Here is an 18,013-nt window from a genome sequence, read left to right as displayed (position 1 = left end):
TATCTATCTATCTATCTATCTATCTATCTATCTATCTATCTATCTATATCTATCTATCTAGTATAGATATTGTTTGTATTTATGTATGTATATATATATATATATGTATATAATCTGTATTATACATATACACAGTTTTACCCGCAAATCATATGGAAGGGTTGAACGCAGGAGCAAAGCAGATGGTGTTGCATCTTCTTTAACTGAATTGTCATTTATTAAATCACATCTGACTCTGAACCATCTGATGGCGTCAAGAACTTTGGTGGTAAGACTTTTCTTTTCTGGGTCTTTAGTAGCTGTGGCTCCTGATGAGGTAAGGTTGTAGCATCTATAGAAACATTTTCCAAGTTCCAACTCCAAAAGGGTTGTTTCTTTCTATAATGTCTATCGGCCCCAAACTGTAAATAGGTTGTGCAGTCTAGGAGGTGCTGCTTTTCCAGGGACTCTTGGACTTTGGATCCTACATTGTCTCCATTGATGTATGAGGAATTATGTTGGTTAGGGTAGTGTGGTGTGATTGGCTTGAACAACTGAAATATGCCACCTTTACTCTTCCTTTTTTTTTCCCTTTGCTTTTATTAATTGGTGGCCTGACATTTTATTCACTTGACTGTTTGTTTAACTTTATTGATAGCTTTTGTTTTTATATCATCTTTATTTCCATATATGTCCCCTTCCTACCCATCTCCAGAAAACTATCCTTTGTAGCAAATAATTTTTAAAAAGCAAAAAATGCAGTTAAGCAAAGCTAATCAACATATCAAACCCACATTCTCTCATTTCCTTAAAGAAATAAGTGAGGTATATTTTCTCATCTGTGTAGGGCCAAGTTTGCTCATTTTAATTATACATTATTCAGTTTTGCTTTTTTGATCTTTCCACTCACATAATTGTATTCATTATGTATATTGTATTATTGGTTCTGCTTACTTTATTTTGCATCTCTTCACATAAATCTTCCCAGGTTTCTTTAAATTCTTCACACTGATTGTTTCTTAAGGTACAGTGATAATGTATTACATTTATACAAAATAATTTGCTTAGCCTTTTCCGAATCAAAGAGCATCTAAAGTGCAAGAAAAAAAACTTGGTTTTTAGTTACTTTCTTCCACAGAAAGTGGTACAATGAATATTTTGATGTATATGAAACATTTCTTTCTGTTTTTTTGAACTTTCTTGGGGGTACATGATACATATGTAGTAGTGGGATCTTTGGATCATGATGTGTAGACATTTTATTAACTTCCTCCACCCCCAAAATTCCAAATTGCTTTCCCAAATAGTTGGAGCAATGAATACTTTCACCAAAAGAGACTGAATTTTTTTTTAACAAATTCAAAAGAAATATGTTTGTCTCATGATTCTTGATTACCAACAGCAAATGAGGTATAAGAGAAAGAGACAAATGTTCCTGAAAATTACATCCCTTAGCCATGTCTTAGATAAAGGCCAACTGGAACAAGGATACCTGTAAGATTGTTCTCCATGTGACATTATGCTAATTGTGGTGAGACTTAGACTGCTATGGAGTCTCTAGTATGAGATCCAGGTACATGCAAAAGATTTTGGCTGAGAAATTCACACAGCACAAAAAGAAATGGATAAAGAATTATTATTACCTACATTATGAAAGATGGATGGGCAGACTAGTGATTTGATCAGTACACATATGTAGCTATGCATTGCTGATGGACAGTTAATTTGGTTCAGAATTCAACAGAAGACCTGACTGAATCACATTTAGGAAATTCATTTTGCCTTCAACAATTAAATATATCTTTTAATTTTATTTTAAAATTGTTTTTAAAATTCTGAACTTGACCAATATTAATAAGTATAAAGATGTCCACAAAGAATAAAAAAGAGGATTTTATATCATTAGGTATAGCTAGTCTTTAAGTATGTAATAAATTCAACATGCTACGAACAATTTTTTTTAACATCAATATACTCCAAAGGCACTATACAACTGGTAATCATGAACAACCATAATCTAAAAAATTATAAGATGTTTAATTAGTCTGTAGCATATTACTAATAATGATCTCTGTATAAGTAATAGTGGAAAAGCCATCATTAAGAAATAATAGCTAGACATTGAAGAAGCATCTATGAAAGGATAAAAGACCTTCAGTACATTGGGTAGATATCTATAGATGGTTTACAAGATGGCATCTGTATTGTTGGATTTCATGCAAAGAGTAACCATGTAGATGAGATTATGATTAAACTATACTGTCAAGTACTGTTTAAGAGGAGATACCATTATTGCTTTAGTCTGAAGCATATAAAGAAAACTTACATGAACTTAAATACACATGTCCCTCAATTTATGCAATGTCTGTACTATTTTTTAATGATTCTATGATTTTTTTTAGGCAATTGGGGTTAAGTGACTTGCCCAAGGTCACACAGCTAGTAAGTATCAAGTATTTGGTCTGAGGCTGGATTTGAACTCAGGTCCTCCTGACTTCAGAGCCGGTACTCTATCTACTGCACCACCTAGCTGCCCCCCTTTTTTATATTATGGTAATTTTTATTTATTTTTTTTTGCTTTCAACATTTACTTCCACAAGATTTTGAGTTCCAAATTTTCACCCCATCTCACCCCTCCCCCCACCCCAAGATGACATACATTCTGAATACCCCTTCCGCTAGTCTGCCTTCCCTTCTATCTCTCCCCCTGTTTCTCTTATCCCCTTCCCCTTCAATTTTCCTGCAGGGCAGGATGGATTTCTGTACCCCATTTCCTGTATTTCTTATTTCCCAGTTGCATGTGAAAACATTTTTTTTAAACATGTGTTTTTAAAACTTTGGGTTCCAAGTTCTCTCCCTTCCTCCCTCCCCACCCACCCTCATTGATAAGGCAAGCAACTAAATATAGGTTATATATGTGCAGTTATGCAAAACACTTCCATAGTAGATATGTTGTGAAAAACTAACTCTATTTCCCTTAATCCTATCCCACCTACCCATTTATTCTATTCTTTCTTTTGACCCTGTCCCTCCTCAGAAGTATTTGTTTCAGATTACCCCCTTTCCCAATCTGCCCTTCTCCCTATCATCCCCATACTCCATTGTCCCCTCCCCCCCATTTTCCTGTAGGGTTAGACAGATTTCCATACCCAATTGAGAGTGTATGTTATTTCCTCCTTAAGTCAAATTCTATGAGAATAAGATTCACTCTTTCCTTCTCACCTTCCCCCGTTTCCTCTCCACCGTAAGAGCCTTTTCTTTTCTGTTTTTTTTTTGAGATAATTTACCCTGTTCTACCTCTTCCTTTCTCCTTCTCCTAGTACAATCCTCTCTCACCCCTTAATTTTATTCTCCAGATATGACCCCTTCATTTTCAGCTCACCCTGTGCCATCTATCTATCTATCTATCTATCTATCTATCTATCTATCTATCTATCTATCTATCTATCTATACATACAAATAATTTTTTCCTCTCCAACTACCCTAATAGTGACAAAGGTCTCATGAGTTACAAATATCATCTTTCCATGCAGGAATGTAAACAGTTCAACCTTAATAAGTCTCTTATGACTTTCTCTTTCCTGTTTACCTCTTCATGTTCCACTTGAGTCTTGTATTTGAAAATCAAATTTTCTATTCAGCTCTGGTCTTTTCATCAAGAATGCTTGAAAGTCCTCTATTTCACTGAATTACCATTTTTTCCCCTGCAGGATTATACTCAGTTTTGCTGGGTAGGTGATTCTTGGTTGTAATCCTATCTCCTTTGCCCTCCAGAATATTATATTCCATGCCCTGTGGTCCCTTAATGTAGGAGCAGCTAAATCTTGTGTTATCCTGATTGTGTTTCCACAATATTTGAATTGTTTTTTCCTGGCTGCTTGTAATAGTTTCTCCTTGACCTGGGAACTCTGGAATTTGACTACAATATTCCTAGGAGTTTTCCTTTGGGGATCTCTTTCAGGAGGAGATCGGTGGATTCTTTCGGTTTCTATTTTGCCCTCTGATTCTAAAATATCAGGGCAGTTTTCCTTGATCATTTCTTGAAAGATGATGTCTAGGCTCTTTTTTTGATCATGGCTGTCAGATAGTCCAATAATTTTTAAATTCTCTCTCCTGGATCGATTTTCCAGGTCAGTTGTTTTTCCAATGAGATATTTCACATTGTTTTCTAATTTTTCATTCTTTTGGATTTGTTTTACAGTGCCTTGATTTCTCACAAAGTCACTAGCTACCAATTGCTCTATTCTAATTTTTAAGGAAGTATTTTCTTCAGTAATCTTTTGGACTTCCTTTTCCATTTGGCCAATTTTGCTTTTTAGGGCATTCTTCTCCTCATTGGCTTTTTGGACCTCTTTTGCCATTTGGGTTAGACTATTTTTTAAGGTGTTATTTTCTTCAGCATTTTTTTTGGGTCTACTTTAGCAAGCTGTTGACTTGTTTTTCATGATTTTCTTACAAAACTTTCAGTTTTTCCTCTACTTCTCTTACTTGCTTCTCAAAATCTCTTTTGAGCTCTTCCAAGGCCTGGGACTGATTCATATTCTTCTTGGAGGCTTTGGATGTAGGAGCTTTGGCCTCATTGTCTTTTTCTGGGTGTATGTTTTGATCTTCTTTGTCACCAAAGTAAGATAATATAGTCTGACTCTTTTTGCGCTGCATACTCATGATCTCGGCCAATTACTTGAGTTTTAAACTCTTTGTTAAGGTAAAAGTCTGTTTCCACTGTGGAGAATGTATTGTCCCAAGTGTTGGCCATGTGTACAGCTGTTTTCAGAGATACTTCTAGGGACCTGAAAATTTTCAGTTCTTCCAAGGTGCTATGATAAGGGGTGAGGTATTTCCTCTCCACAGCCACAGTAAGCTTCACCACACCAGCATTCCTCCTTGCCCAAGGACCGCCCCTCAGAACTGTGACCCAGATCCAAGCATGGACAAAGCAAGAGATTCCTGCCTCAGCACTGGGAAAGAGATCCCTGCAATCCCCCTCTGGTCAGCCACTTGATTCCTCCTCAGTCTGTGGGCCAGAAGCCTGGGAAACAGCTTCGGCACCGGGGGTGTCTGGGACCTAGCTCCTTCTCTCACTGCAGTCACAGACTTTTCCCACTGACTTTCTAAGCTGTCTTTGGCGTTCATGGGTTGAGAAGTCTGGAAACCACCACAGCTGCCTGTGATTCAGTCCTCTGAGGCCTGCTCCAGGTTCACTGCAGCCTATGCACCCATGCCAAACTGCGCTTCTCTCCCTGCCTGGTGTGATGTACCTTTCTGATCAACCATACAGGCTGTCTTTGGCTAGAAATTTGTTTCACTCTGTCTTTTTGTGGGTTCTATTGCTTTAGAATTTGTTTAGAACCATTTTTTATAGGTTTTTGGAGGGGTTTGGGGGAGAACTCAAGCAAATCACTGCTTTCACTCCTCTATCTTGGCTCCACCCCTCAGCTGATTCTATGATTTTAAATAACCATGATGACCTAATTAATTAGAATTGGTAGTAAATTTTATTATAATACAAATATTAAGGTTATAATTTGAAGTATCTTACTAATTTATCTCCTCTGTAAGTTACTATTATTATTTTCTGCATGTTTGTTTTCCTTAAAGCAAGGAATAAGAAATGAAATAAAAAGTACAGTCTAGTTTAAGGGATAATTTTTATGTGTTTCATTTATGAAGCTAGAGAATAAAGTCTTCATGATAAAGGTAAGCTTTGGTTTGTATATTTATTGATATCTAACTAAATAAAACAAATCTGATCACATATTTTACAATATAGATCAATTTTTTTCGGTTTCTTAAAGAATAACAACACAATGTAATAAATTGTGGAGGACAGAACAAGATCAAAGAAGGGATAGGATTGTTGCTTAAGGTAGATGGGACAATAACATCAAAGAGAAGGTTGTGATAGTGAACTTACATTTTTGCCTCTGTTTTTTTGGGAATGATTGCTAATATATATTTGATAAACAGATGAAGTAGTGAAACCAAAATAAAGCACCTGATGATCTACATTCTAGGGTACTAAAAAGCTAGTGGATATAATTACTGAGTGACTAAGTATACACCCATGTGGAGAAGACATCTTCCATCCCTGTCATCACTAAAACCAATTGCTAACCAACTGCCACAGACAAGTTGGCAAGCCCAAGAGCCCAGAAAAAACAGTCCTACACCTCCACCTTACAGCTATTATGAACCCTACTTTTAGGTAACTACTAAAACATCATCTAAGGAAGTAACTGTCCACAAAGCAGCCTTTATTGTGGAGATATGACTAGGCAATTGCCTCTATGGTTGCCATCTACCCACCTCCTCGGAAGCCTTAACTCCTATAGACCAGAAAAAAAGTTCTCCAAACAGAGGCCTAGTCACTATCAAATGGCTCAGAAATAGAGATGCATGGTTTTATTAACGGAAATAACACAGAGAAGATGCATTACCATCTGATTTCCTGTTGTACTCTAAGGTCCACTGGGCCATTTCATCTGATTTATAGCTGAAACCACCTTTAAATCTTGTCTCTCTTTATTAGAATGTAAGTTCTTCAACAGCATGAGCTGTCTTGTTTTCATTTGTATCCCTAGAATATTGTATATAATAAGCACTTAATAAATGCTCCCTTTCCCATTCATTTACAAATCTATCCATCTTAAAAAGCTAGAATATTGAGGTAGACTATAATACGATGAAACCAAGTAGAGAGAAACACAAAGTCTACATTTTACTTTTTTAAAAATCAAATTTACAAGTAGGAAGTATGGGAGGCATGACTAGAGATCAGTACATGTGTAAAATAACTTGGGTATTTAATGAATTATAAGCTCAACATGAACCAAAAAAAAAATAAGCTGAAAATGTTAATGTAATCTTGACCTGTACTTGGAAATACATAGTGTTCAGGATAAGAGACATGAATCTGGTTATTAGACCATAACTGGATCATTGTGTTCAGTTTGGTCCATCACATTTAAGGAAGAGCATTGATAAGCTGAGCAATGTCTGAATTAGGGCAACCAAGATGGCAAATAACCTTGAATCCAGATCATTTGAAGATTGATTATTATAAATTGACTATTATTATTATAAATACCCAAATTAACTACCAAGGACAAATGAAGAAAGATGCTATCTACTTAGAACTGAAAAATTGAAGTATGTATAGAATGGTTTTACATATATATGTTTCACATATGTAAAACATATATGTATACACACATATATACACAAACCACAATATATGCAAAACCATTCTATACATACTTTTATTTCAGTTCTCTCTCTCTTTATATATATATATAGTGTGTGAGTGTGTGTGTGTGTATGTGTACATATACACATATATATATATATTTATGCTCCATACATACACACACATACACACACACAGTTACACACACACATACTTCTATCTAATGGTAGCCATCTGGGAGGGGAAGAAGAAAATAATAAAATTACATGATAACTTTATTATATATTTAAAAGGAATAGCAAGTTGTGTATAATAGACTGCAGTTTCATGTACAATCATCTTTTTTATTATTCTACAATGCTATAGAAATACTTGTTTTATTTCTTAAATTCAGAATAAAATAAATATTTTTTAAATGGCAAAAAAATGATAGAAGGAAATGGACATCATTGAAAGAAGAAAACATTTTGGAGACAAGATGTCATGGATTTCTTCAAGTATTAGAAAGGCTATCAGATGGAAAGTGAATTACACTTGTTCTATTTGGGCCAGAAGGCAGAATTAGAAGCAATGCACAGAAATTGAAAAGATGCAAATCTAAGATTAAGTTAAAGGAAGGGTAGTAAATTTTCTCCCCCTATGCCTTTTATTATGTCTTTTAACATCACTGGCCCTCAGCTTCTTGATGTTCTAAACATCTCAATATATGTAAAAGACTAGGCTTTTAATATTTTTAAAAACATAACAAGGTATAAGTCATACCCATATTATGCAAGAAGGCTGGAAACTAGGTGCTCAAGAAAAGTGAGAGGCGTGTGGTATGATGGATGTCCTACTGGCCCTCAAATTAAGATTCCATGATTCAGAAAAAAGAATCTGGAGACTGAAGTTTGATGCTCATCTCAAATACCTCCTAGATATATGACCAAAGGTAAGTCACTTAATTTCTCTAAACACTAGTTTCTTCTGATTCATAATCCTTTATTATCTATTTACCAAGGTTGTGGTGGGGGGTGGGGGGGAAAGTGTTTTGAAGACATCGAAATATTAGGTAAATGTTTTTTTTTTATTAAATGTAGTACTAAAAACAGTTATCTTATTTAGCTTAGAAAAACACCTCATTTCCCTAATTGAAGAAAAAGAGGAAAATTATGCCTCATGGAAAATTTTCATATCAGTTCACAAACAGATTGCAAGTATCATGTAACTTTATAAGCAGATAAGAAAATTGTAGTACTGATGTCATTTTCAGAGAAGATTTTTAAAATTTATTTTCTACTTATTCTCCAAACTACTGTTGAAATCTAAGAATATATACATGTTACTTCCTAGCATCCACTAGAGAGCAAACAAAATCACTTTTATGGCATAATAAAGTCTTTAAATTTTTTAAAAGATATCCATTTAGAAATACTTGGTTTGTCACTGATTTATATTAAATCATAAAAAAGTACACACTTCCGGAGCTCCATACACTTAAAGGAAACACTTATACATGAGACGTTGGCTTAAAGATTTATCTAGGCAAAGAAAAGACTAGCATAGGTCTTTTAAAAAAAAAGCATGGCATAAATGCATTTTTCCATGAAAGATATAAAGAAAAATAGGATATGAAAATATTCTCACAAAAACGTAAATGGCCCAGGTGGACTCTTCCTCAAGCCTATAGAATGTAATGAAAATGATTACTGAAAGCCCCAGGCAACACAGATCTTTAAAAGAAAACTGTTATCTGCTCTGGCCAGCAAGAATATTTTATATTCTCCCTCTCCAATAAACACCTATACTAACTGAGCAGTGGATATTAAACTTGGCTGGGAAAAAGGGAGGAAATTGCAACTTTAGCAACATCTTTTAATCAAAGTTACATTACAGGTTTCATGACATTATTCTAAGACTTGAGGAATCATTTTGGCATTTAATAACAATTAAGTACTTCTTCCTTATGCAGCATTACTCTGAAGAGCTTGTAGAACCACACTACAAAGAATCCTTGGATTACCAACTTTCCAAAATGTCAAAATGTAGTAGTTTTCTTTTTTAAGATATATTACTTACAATATGGTTTCAATAAAATATACATATACATACATACACACATACATACATATATACATATACATACATACATACACACATACATATATATAATAGAAAGTCCAACACAAAATTCTTTAGAAATGTACTTACAGGTTTTTAATATCAACTGCACCACGAAAAGCCTTCCTTGGAATTGCCTGAATCTGATTTTCACTGAGATCACTAAAAACAACAGCAAAAAGAAAAAAAAAATGTAAGAACGAGCTTTAACAAATAGACACTTTAGAATTGTATGAAAAAATGTTAGTCACATTAGACTAAAGAAAATTCTATAAAGCAAATTTAAGTCTACAGTATTAAATACTCAACGCAGTCAGAATGCTCATCACATGCAAAGTATCATTATGCAGATAAAGAATAAGAATGATAAAACATAATACTTTGGTCCCAAGAAACATATGATCTAGTAACATAATATAGATTTTAAAAATTCCAATAAAAGAAGAGGAAAAAGAAATGTACACTTAAATGGACTCTTGAAGTATTTTTTATTTCTCTAATTCCATAAATCAATAGACGATATAGTTCCTTTTTATCTGAGGCAGTGTAATGAAATGATTCCTTTAAAAAAATTCTAAGGAGCAAATAACTCAATTTCAAGTTATTCTAAGGCTTAGATGTTTGGTGTTTCTCCAATTTCATTGAGCTATCTATCGGACTACACACACACACACACACACATACACACACTTCAGTTTAACTAATCTTGGAAGAAGGGAAAAAAACAGATTAAACCTATGCAGTGTGATTAAATTTTCATAGAACTTTAAGTAATCTTGGAAATGGAACATGACGGTACTAGCTGACAATAAACCCAATGCCTATGCATGAAATATTAACAATGAACTGATTTAAAACCTTCCTTTAAAAACTCTGTTACAACTATAAACCCAGAATACCTATATTTACATTTTATTCTAATTGAGAAATAAATTCCATTTGAGTAAAGCAAAATAACTCTTCTAGATAGAATAAAAGATTAATAAAAATCATTCTTATCTTATGAATGAGATCATTATTATCAAGCCACATGTTTCTACAAGAGCTCATCTAAGCTTTCTCAATCTTTATACTAAGTTATACAAATGTACAGTTAGGTCATAAACTAGAGGAAGATAGGGCAAAGAGTGGCACAGTGTGTAGAGTGTTGGGTCTGGAGTAAGAAAGACTCATCTTTCTGAGTTCAAATCTGGCCTCAGACACTCACTAGTTGTTTGATCTTAGGTAAATCGCTTAACCCTGTTTGGCTCAGCTTCCTCATCTATAAAATGAGCTGGAGAAAGAAATGGCAGACTACTCCCATACCTTGGCCATGAAAACCTCAAAAAGGGATATTATGAGTAAGACATGACTGAAACAACTGAACAACAGCAACAACAAAAATATAATTGTATAGTTAAATAAAACCCTGGAGGCAGAATAGCATAATTGAGTATTAGACTATGAATGAGTTTATCTGAGTTCAAATCATACCTTAGTCATTTATATATGATCCTAGGCAAGTTTTTGAACCTAGGAGAGATTGCTTCTTCATACATAAAATGGGTATGATGACACTTGCATAGCCTACCTGTAGGGGTGTGGTGAGGAAAGCACTTTGCAAGTCTTAAAAATGTTAAATGTGGGTTATTAAAACAGAAATCTGATATTTCTTTTTATGTGACAATACCACTTAACAGAAAGCTGAAATAAAAAGTAGATAAATATTAATAATACTTGAAGATATACAGTCCTGCCATCCCTTTCCATGTCAGTCATTACTACAAGTACTTCAAAGTAATCATGCTTCATGTCCCTAAAACTATTTAATTAATCAAATTTTTCATTAATCCAAAGTGACCAAGAAAAGAAAAGGCTTAAGGGAGACACGGAAGCTGTCTTCAAATATCTGATGGGCAGTCACATGAAAAAGTGATTAAATTGATTCTTTGTGTCTCTAAAGGACAGAACTACAATTAAGAAATATAAATTGGGGGGGGTGGGAAGAGATTATAGTTTAATATGTAAATAACTCAATTCAAACTGTCCAAAATGGAATAGGTTGCTTAGGAAACACATGAGTTTTCCAAACTAGAAGACCAACACTTACACTTGTGGTGAACTTGTATGGGAAAAAAGTTATCTTTATTTTCACTAATACCTAACTGAACTTTAGTATTTCCTTCAATTATTTAAAAACACTATTTTAAGAAGTGGTTTACGGGGTTTACCAGACTGTCAAAGGAAGTCTGTGACATAAAAAAAAGGTTAAGAACCTCTGACTTTAAAAGGGCATGTAGAGAGAATTTCTGCAAGTATTAAGAAGTTGAAGTAGATGGTCTGAAATGTTCTTTCCACCTCTATTTTTTTTATGATTCTATAAACTTGTCCCTCCCTTGCCTTTTGGCAAATTCATGAGGCTTTTATATTGTGTAAAGAGAAATGATAAGACTTGTCCACTTGAATGGACATGGGGGAAAGAAGAGAAAAAAAATCAAGGGTGATTAAGATTGTAAACACAAGTAATTAGAAGGATAGTGGTGCCCTCAAAGGAAATAGGATGAATGAATATGAATAATCTAAACTATTAAGGAAAAAATTCAGAGAGTTGTTTACATTCTGTTAGAAGAATATGTAACTTTGCCAAGTATTTCCTCAGGCATTTCAGTATGGCCTGTTTGGTTTTTTCCTTAATACCAACTAATTTGGATTAAAAAAAAACATTTTAACTTAGGCCATTTTGCAAAAAAAACAGGGCAAAAATTTTTGATACAGCTTTTTATATCCAAACTATGACATATAAACAAGTAATCAACAATTCACAGATATTTACAGGATACCTGCTACATGTAAGACACTGGACTAATCACTATAATATAAAATATGAGGTATAGCCTCTGCCTTCAAAAAACTTATAAGCTAGTTGAAAAAATAAAACATGTATATAGTATATTTATTTTCAACAAATGTTTATTAAGATTCTGGTAAGTACAAGACATTATTCTCAGCCCTAAAGCAAATATAGAGATACATATTATTAATTATTCTTCTTCAAATAGAGCTTTCGGTGTAGTAGATAAATAGCAATAATACAAAATAGAACATAATACATAAATAAGAAAAATACCAAGTAGTTAAGGAGATATCAGTTGGGAAAAATAACATATCACTAGGGGAATCAAGGGTGACTTCAAGGAGAATTAGGCAGGTAAGCTGGATTTGCAAGAATAGGGAAGATATCAATAGGAAGAGAGATGTACAAGGAGAGCATTCCAGGAACAGAGAAAGTCACAAGCCAAAAAACTGACCTAGGAAAGTGCTGGACATTTAGAAAGGATGGCAAGCATTCCAGTTTGACTGGGGTATTTTGTGTATGTTGGAGAGTTAAGTGACAGAGTGATTCCTGAATGCCAGGGTAATGAGATTTGATTTTATTGAGTAGGTAATGGGAAATATTGAGCAGGGCCCTGCCTTGATCTTACTTGTGCTTAACTAACATTAACCTGTCTAAGTGAAGAGGATGGAGCCAGGAAGACTAGTTAGGAAGCTCTTGTAATCATTCAACTAAGTGGTGATTAGGGCCTTTAGTGCCACAACTCATATTTATAAAACACTTTATGATTTGCAAAGTGTTTTCTTCATAACTTTTTTATTATTTTCATCATACAGATGAGAAAATTAAGGCTCAGAAAGGCTAAGTGGTTTGCATACTAACACACAATTAGTAAGCATCTGAGCTACAATTCAAAGCCTAGGTCAGCAGATTCAAAGTCCAGTGCTTTTCCCACTTCACTAAGCTGAATTTCTAGACCTAAATGTTCTAAGATTGTTCAATGACTCCTCTCTTTGTCTTATAGTAGCAGGAAGAAACTGAAAGAGGCCTAATGGTGACATATGAAACAGAAAGATGGTGGCATTGCCATAGTACATGAGGGATGGATTTGGAAAATAGTATAGAGGAAGAATTGAAAGGTTTGGTGACTGAAGGATAAAATAATAACATTTGATTTTTGTAAAGTATCTTTGTGATTACAAATGTTTCCGTATATATTATTTTTCTGAATTGGAGTGTACAAGCACCATTATGACCCAAACAAAGGCGGCTCAGCAAGGTCAAGTAATTTTTCTAAGTATTAAGTGGTAGAGCTAAGACTCAAACCCAAGTCTAGTGATGTGTGAATGTAGAGATTCCATGACCACACTGCCTACGATAGAAGACAATATTTACATATGGAAATCATTGCAACAGGACTTCAGGGAATATTCATTTTGATATCAATTGGCAAGAGAAGTCTTCAAAGGATATAGGATGTCAGGTGAACTTTGAAGTATGGATGGTAAAATTCAACTGGGCAGTAAGAATACTCTGAATAAAAACATGAAGGGAGCCATGTGAATAGTTTTTCAGATGAAGATATAAGAAGTCAAAATGGAGAAATGACTTGCCTAACATTTGCAGAGAAGGTAAGTAGCAAAGAGGCCAGGACATCATGACTCCAAGTTCCATCTTCTTTCCCCTTTATTAAGCTTGATATTTTGTCTTACAACATTTCTCTGGTTGTTCAGTTTGCATCACACTGTCTACTTGCTCACTAGACTTCTATTTCTTAAGGCAAGGACAATCCTATTCATGTTTTATTTTTCTACAAAGTGCTGTGACTATGACAGGTTCACAGTCAATACTTATTGGAGGGGTGAGCTTTCAGTAGTTTCTTAGCCTCATTCCATTTGGAAATTATTCTTGCCACCAGTTGTTTTGGATTTGTCTAAAAAGCATTTGTAAAAGATTAGGTGGCCTTAACATAGAGAAGGTAGCCTCTGCTATGGTTAGCAACACTGATACAAAGCCATGTTACTAAAAATATTTAATGTACATGAACACATTAGAGCTGGTAGTGATTACTGGGGTGAAGGTGAAAGAATTCACCTGCTTCAATCAAAAAGATAAAACCTAAATTCCTTGGATAAACAAGAAAACTGTCAAAATTTATGCCACTTCAAACTTTATATAATACAATATCTTCTGTTTAGCTATACTACTCTAGAAACAATGGAGAATGATTTTATAAAGCCTCTTTATTATTAGATAGGAACTATTTTCTCCCCTAAATCATGTCAAACATAGGGTTGTTTCAGAGTTGGCAAAATCACTGTCATTAATCTTCTTATGTAATTAACTCACATTTCAAGTTGCCTATAGGCAACCTTTAGAGAAGGAAATGGGAAACCACTCCACTATCTTTGCCAAGAAAACTCCAAAAAGGGGTCATGAAGAGTCAGACACAACTGAAAAATAATAGAATGGGCTATTTTTGTTTAAACTTACAAGAAATGACAAATTGTGAACTCTATCTGTGGTCAGAAATTAAAATATACTTTCATTTATGGATAGTTTGAATAAGACAAATAGGCTCTTTAATTATTCCCAGTACACAGCTATCAGTACCATCTTATTCTAAGGATATGTGCCTATTTATCCACAGATATACAAATATTAATCAATGAGTGTGTATTTAATATGTATTATGTCCAGGCAATGGCTGTGTTAAATTCTGTGAGTATAAATACAATGAATGAACCAATCCTTACCCTCAAGTGTCTTACATTTTAGTGGAACAGACAAGCATATTCTGCATATACAGAATAAATACAATAATTATATAGCCAGCAATAGCCATAGTCTAGAGCACATTCAGTGATTTTTGATCAAAATGGAAGAGGATCAGAGACTGTTTTACAAGAGGATGAGTTGAAATTAATGAGGATTTTTAGCTTAGAGAAGAGACATATTAAGGGAGACATGAGATTTTCCTTCAAATATTTGAAGGGCTGTCATACAGAAGTACTATTAAATGTAATATGTTTGTGTAGGACTGGTAGAATTAAGGAGACATTTAAGAGGAACAAATTACAGCTTAGTGTAAGGAAACAACTACTAAAAATTAGACCTGGCCCATATTGGAAGACTATCTTGGGAGGTACTAAGTTCTTCCTCCCTAGAATTCTTTAAGCAGAAGCCAGACTGACATTTATCAGAAATGCTATAGCCCAGATTCCATTTTTGGTATGGGATGGGTATGGGATGGATTATCTTCAAACTCTGTGATTATATGACTGAGTAAAAGAGATGAATGAACCAATACATGCTTAAATATGGTTTGAAGATGATGGGTCTATAAATGTGTGCTTTTCAAATTCTGAATTATATCAAACCAATAGGTCATGAATGTCAACCAGAAAATAAAAATTACACTTAATATTAACTCAATAAGCATGTACTGAATACCCTCATTCCTGCCAAATATTCTACTAGTATTTTGGGGAGAAATCTCTTAAGAAAATGGCACTGATGCTCTTCTCAAGGAATTAATACTGTACCAGAGCAAATGTGTATCAGAAATTTAAAAAAGGAAGAAAAGTTTGATTGGAGGCCAAAGTAGACAAACAACTTGCCCAACTTCTTTATAAAATCAAAGTCTCAAATCTTTATATAAAGGATTTGGCAATGCTAGGGACTGAGGGGAGAATGATGAATGTATATTGCTCCAACTAGGTGAGAAGTGATCTGGGTCTTCAAAGAAGTAATAGAGGGCTCTCTCCTTGTTGAGTAGACTGTTACAGAAATGGAAATCAGAACTAATACAGCTTTCATTTCCAATTCAGAATATCATAATAAGAGCAAATGACTTTCAGGAACCAAGTTGTTAGTGTTTTGTTTTGTTTTTTTTAAGGGGGCAAGTGCTGTGAATGTAATTAGTCATGTCTTTTAGTGAGAAGACAAAGCTCCTGGAGCCAAAGTATATGCTTCCATGAGACCATTCCTATTACAGAAAGAGAAAAAAACACAGTTATTTGAAATGAACCAGTACAGTTCTGACAGTGTTTGCAGCATTATGCATCCACAGCTCCTACCCTCCATCCTTCCTCCCTTTTCTATCAAATGGAGGGAGATTCACTCACTCATCTCTGCCAGTTATTTTACATATAGTTTATCAGAAAAGAATTAATATAGCATATAAATTTAATCATATACATACATATATAGGAATATAAATTTATATTTAAAGGCAGTGTCCAGTGGTGTAACTCTTGTGGTACATTGCTCCCTATACTTTTCTTCCCTTTTTTTCTGGTGAGGCAATGGGGTTAAGTGACTTGCCCAGAGGTACACAGCTAGTAAGTGTTATGTGTCTGTGGCTGGATTTGAACTCAGGTTGTCCTGACTCCAAGGCCAGTGCTCAATCCACTGTGCCACCTAGCTGCTCCTTGTTCCCTCCATTTTTGATAGCAACAACAACCACTAACCAACTGCCATGCATGTGCAACAAGACTTAGCTAAAGCAGCAAGGCATCAGGAAAGAGAGAAAGGAGGAGTACTGTGCCAATACACCAAACTACAGCCACCACCTTGAGCACCAACCACCTCTTCTCAGCCCTTGGTGTGGCAGTAGCTTGGTACCCTCCAGGCTGGGAACAGTCCCTATATAGAGACCCAATTTGGCAAGTACCTCTGTATGTGCTACTGCCACTGTCTCTTGAGCATTATAGCTCCTGAAGACCCAGAAAAGAAAGTTCTTGCCTCAAAATTCCTTGAGCATGTTGGAGGATCCAACCTCAGAAATAGATATGATTTTATTAAAATTTACAATAAAGAAAATGAAGTAACATTTACCCTGCCGTTTTTCTGTCTGCATTCCCAGTGCTTATCACTGTGTTTGGCATGTAGAAAAAGTGCTCAAATAATCTTCCCCCATTCATTTATTCATTATCATATTTGAAGGGAGGGTCAAGAGTCCCTAATGGAACATTATGATCTTCAACTAGAAAATTATTTTTGGAAAATTTCCAAAAGTGTTTATTAGAAAAAAATGTTCAAGTGAAAAGTGATAAAGAACAAATAATGAATATGTAAAACAAGTCCTTTTGATTCCACTATTCCCTGTTTTAATGCCAACTCATATTCACAAAATGTTCATTTCCATTTTGTGCCTTCAGACAAATTATTCTCATCCATCGGCATGACCTCCATTGTTCGGGACCCAGTTTAAGAATCACTGCTCTTAGCAATATGTCCCTTCCTTAATCCAAACTCACTTTGTGTTCCTTAATCTTTTGTCTATCCCATATGAATTGCCACAAATTTGCTTTTGTTTTTTGTTATTTCTTGTTTGGGAAAACTCAATCTAAAAGGATTCTAAATATGAAAATGCTTTCACCATAGGTTTTGTGAGCATATTCAAATCAATAACAACCTTAGCTGATACGTGGTTGATTGAATGTACCCTAAGAGTACCTTGTAACTCATTTGCTTTCTGTTTAGTGATTCTTAATTCTGCAGAAGCCAAATGATTAGACCATAATTATCAAGAACTAGTTAACTGTTTTAAGCAGTCTCTGACCTCTTAAGATACAACAATCCCTGGGATTACTGAGACTATTTTGGGTCAAATCTATTAGTTCCTGAATTGTATAATCCCTACTATAATTTTACTTCCTCCATATTCCTGAACCCCTTCTACAATATAGAATAGTAATCTTAGGACTAATATACAAACAACAGCAGCAGCTTTAGATTTAGCCTGAATGTGGTATAAAAGAATAAAAATAAGTGGGTATATTTTATTATATGCAAGTGAATGATGTAGCAAATACCACATTTAATACCATATATGTATACAATCACATATATCTTTAAAGACACTATAATTCAAGATATAATATGCATTTGCCTATACAAAACTAATAGTTTCAAGATCTACCCAATCCTC

At 34.5% G+C, this 18,013-nt stretch overlaps 1 protein-coding gene across 2 annotated transcripts in view; it reads right to left on the bottom strand.

Annotated features, from left to right (window-relative positions):
• Positions 1–18,013, bottom strand: part of SLIT2 (slit guidance ligand 2) — a 397,271-nt gene that overhangs the window by 169,221 nt on the left and 210,037 nt on the right. For both annotated transcript variants that reach the window (XM_027836326.1, XM_027836327.1), the window contains exon 5: positions 9,357–9,428. In XM_027836326.1, coding sequence (XP_027692127.1) covers positions 9,357–9,428 — 72 coding nt within the window. The remainder of the gene's footprint in view (positions 1–9,356; positions 9,429–18,013) is intronic.

This window comes from Vombatus ursinus, unplaced genomic scaffold, assembly GCF_900497805.2.
Source record: "Vombatus ursinus unplaced genomic scaffold, bare-nosed wombat genome assembly UNPS02014818.1, whole genome shotgun sequence".
NCBI classification, from domain to species: Eukaryota; Metazoa; Chordata; class Mammalia; order Diprotodontia; family Vombatidae; genus Vombatus; species Vombatus ursinus.
This window is presented reverse-complemented; position numbering and strand designations above follow the sequence as displayed.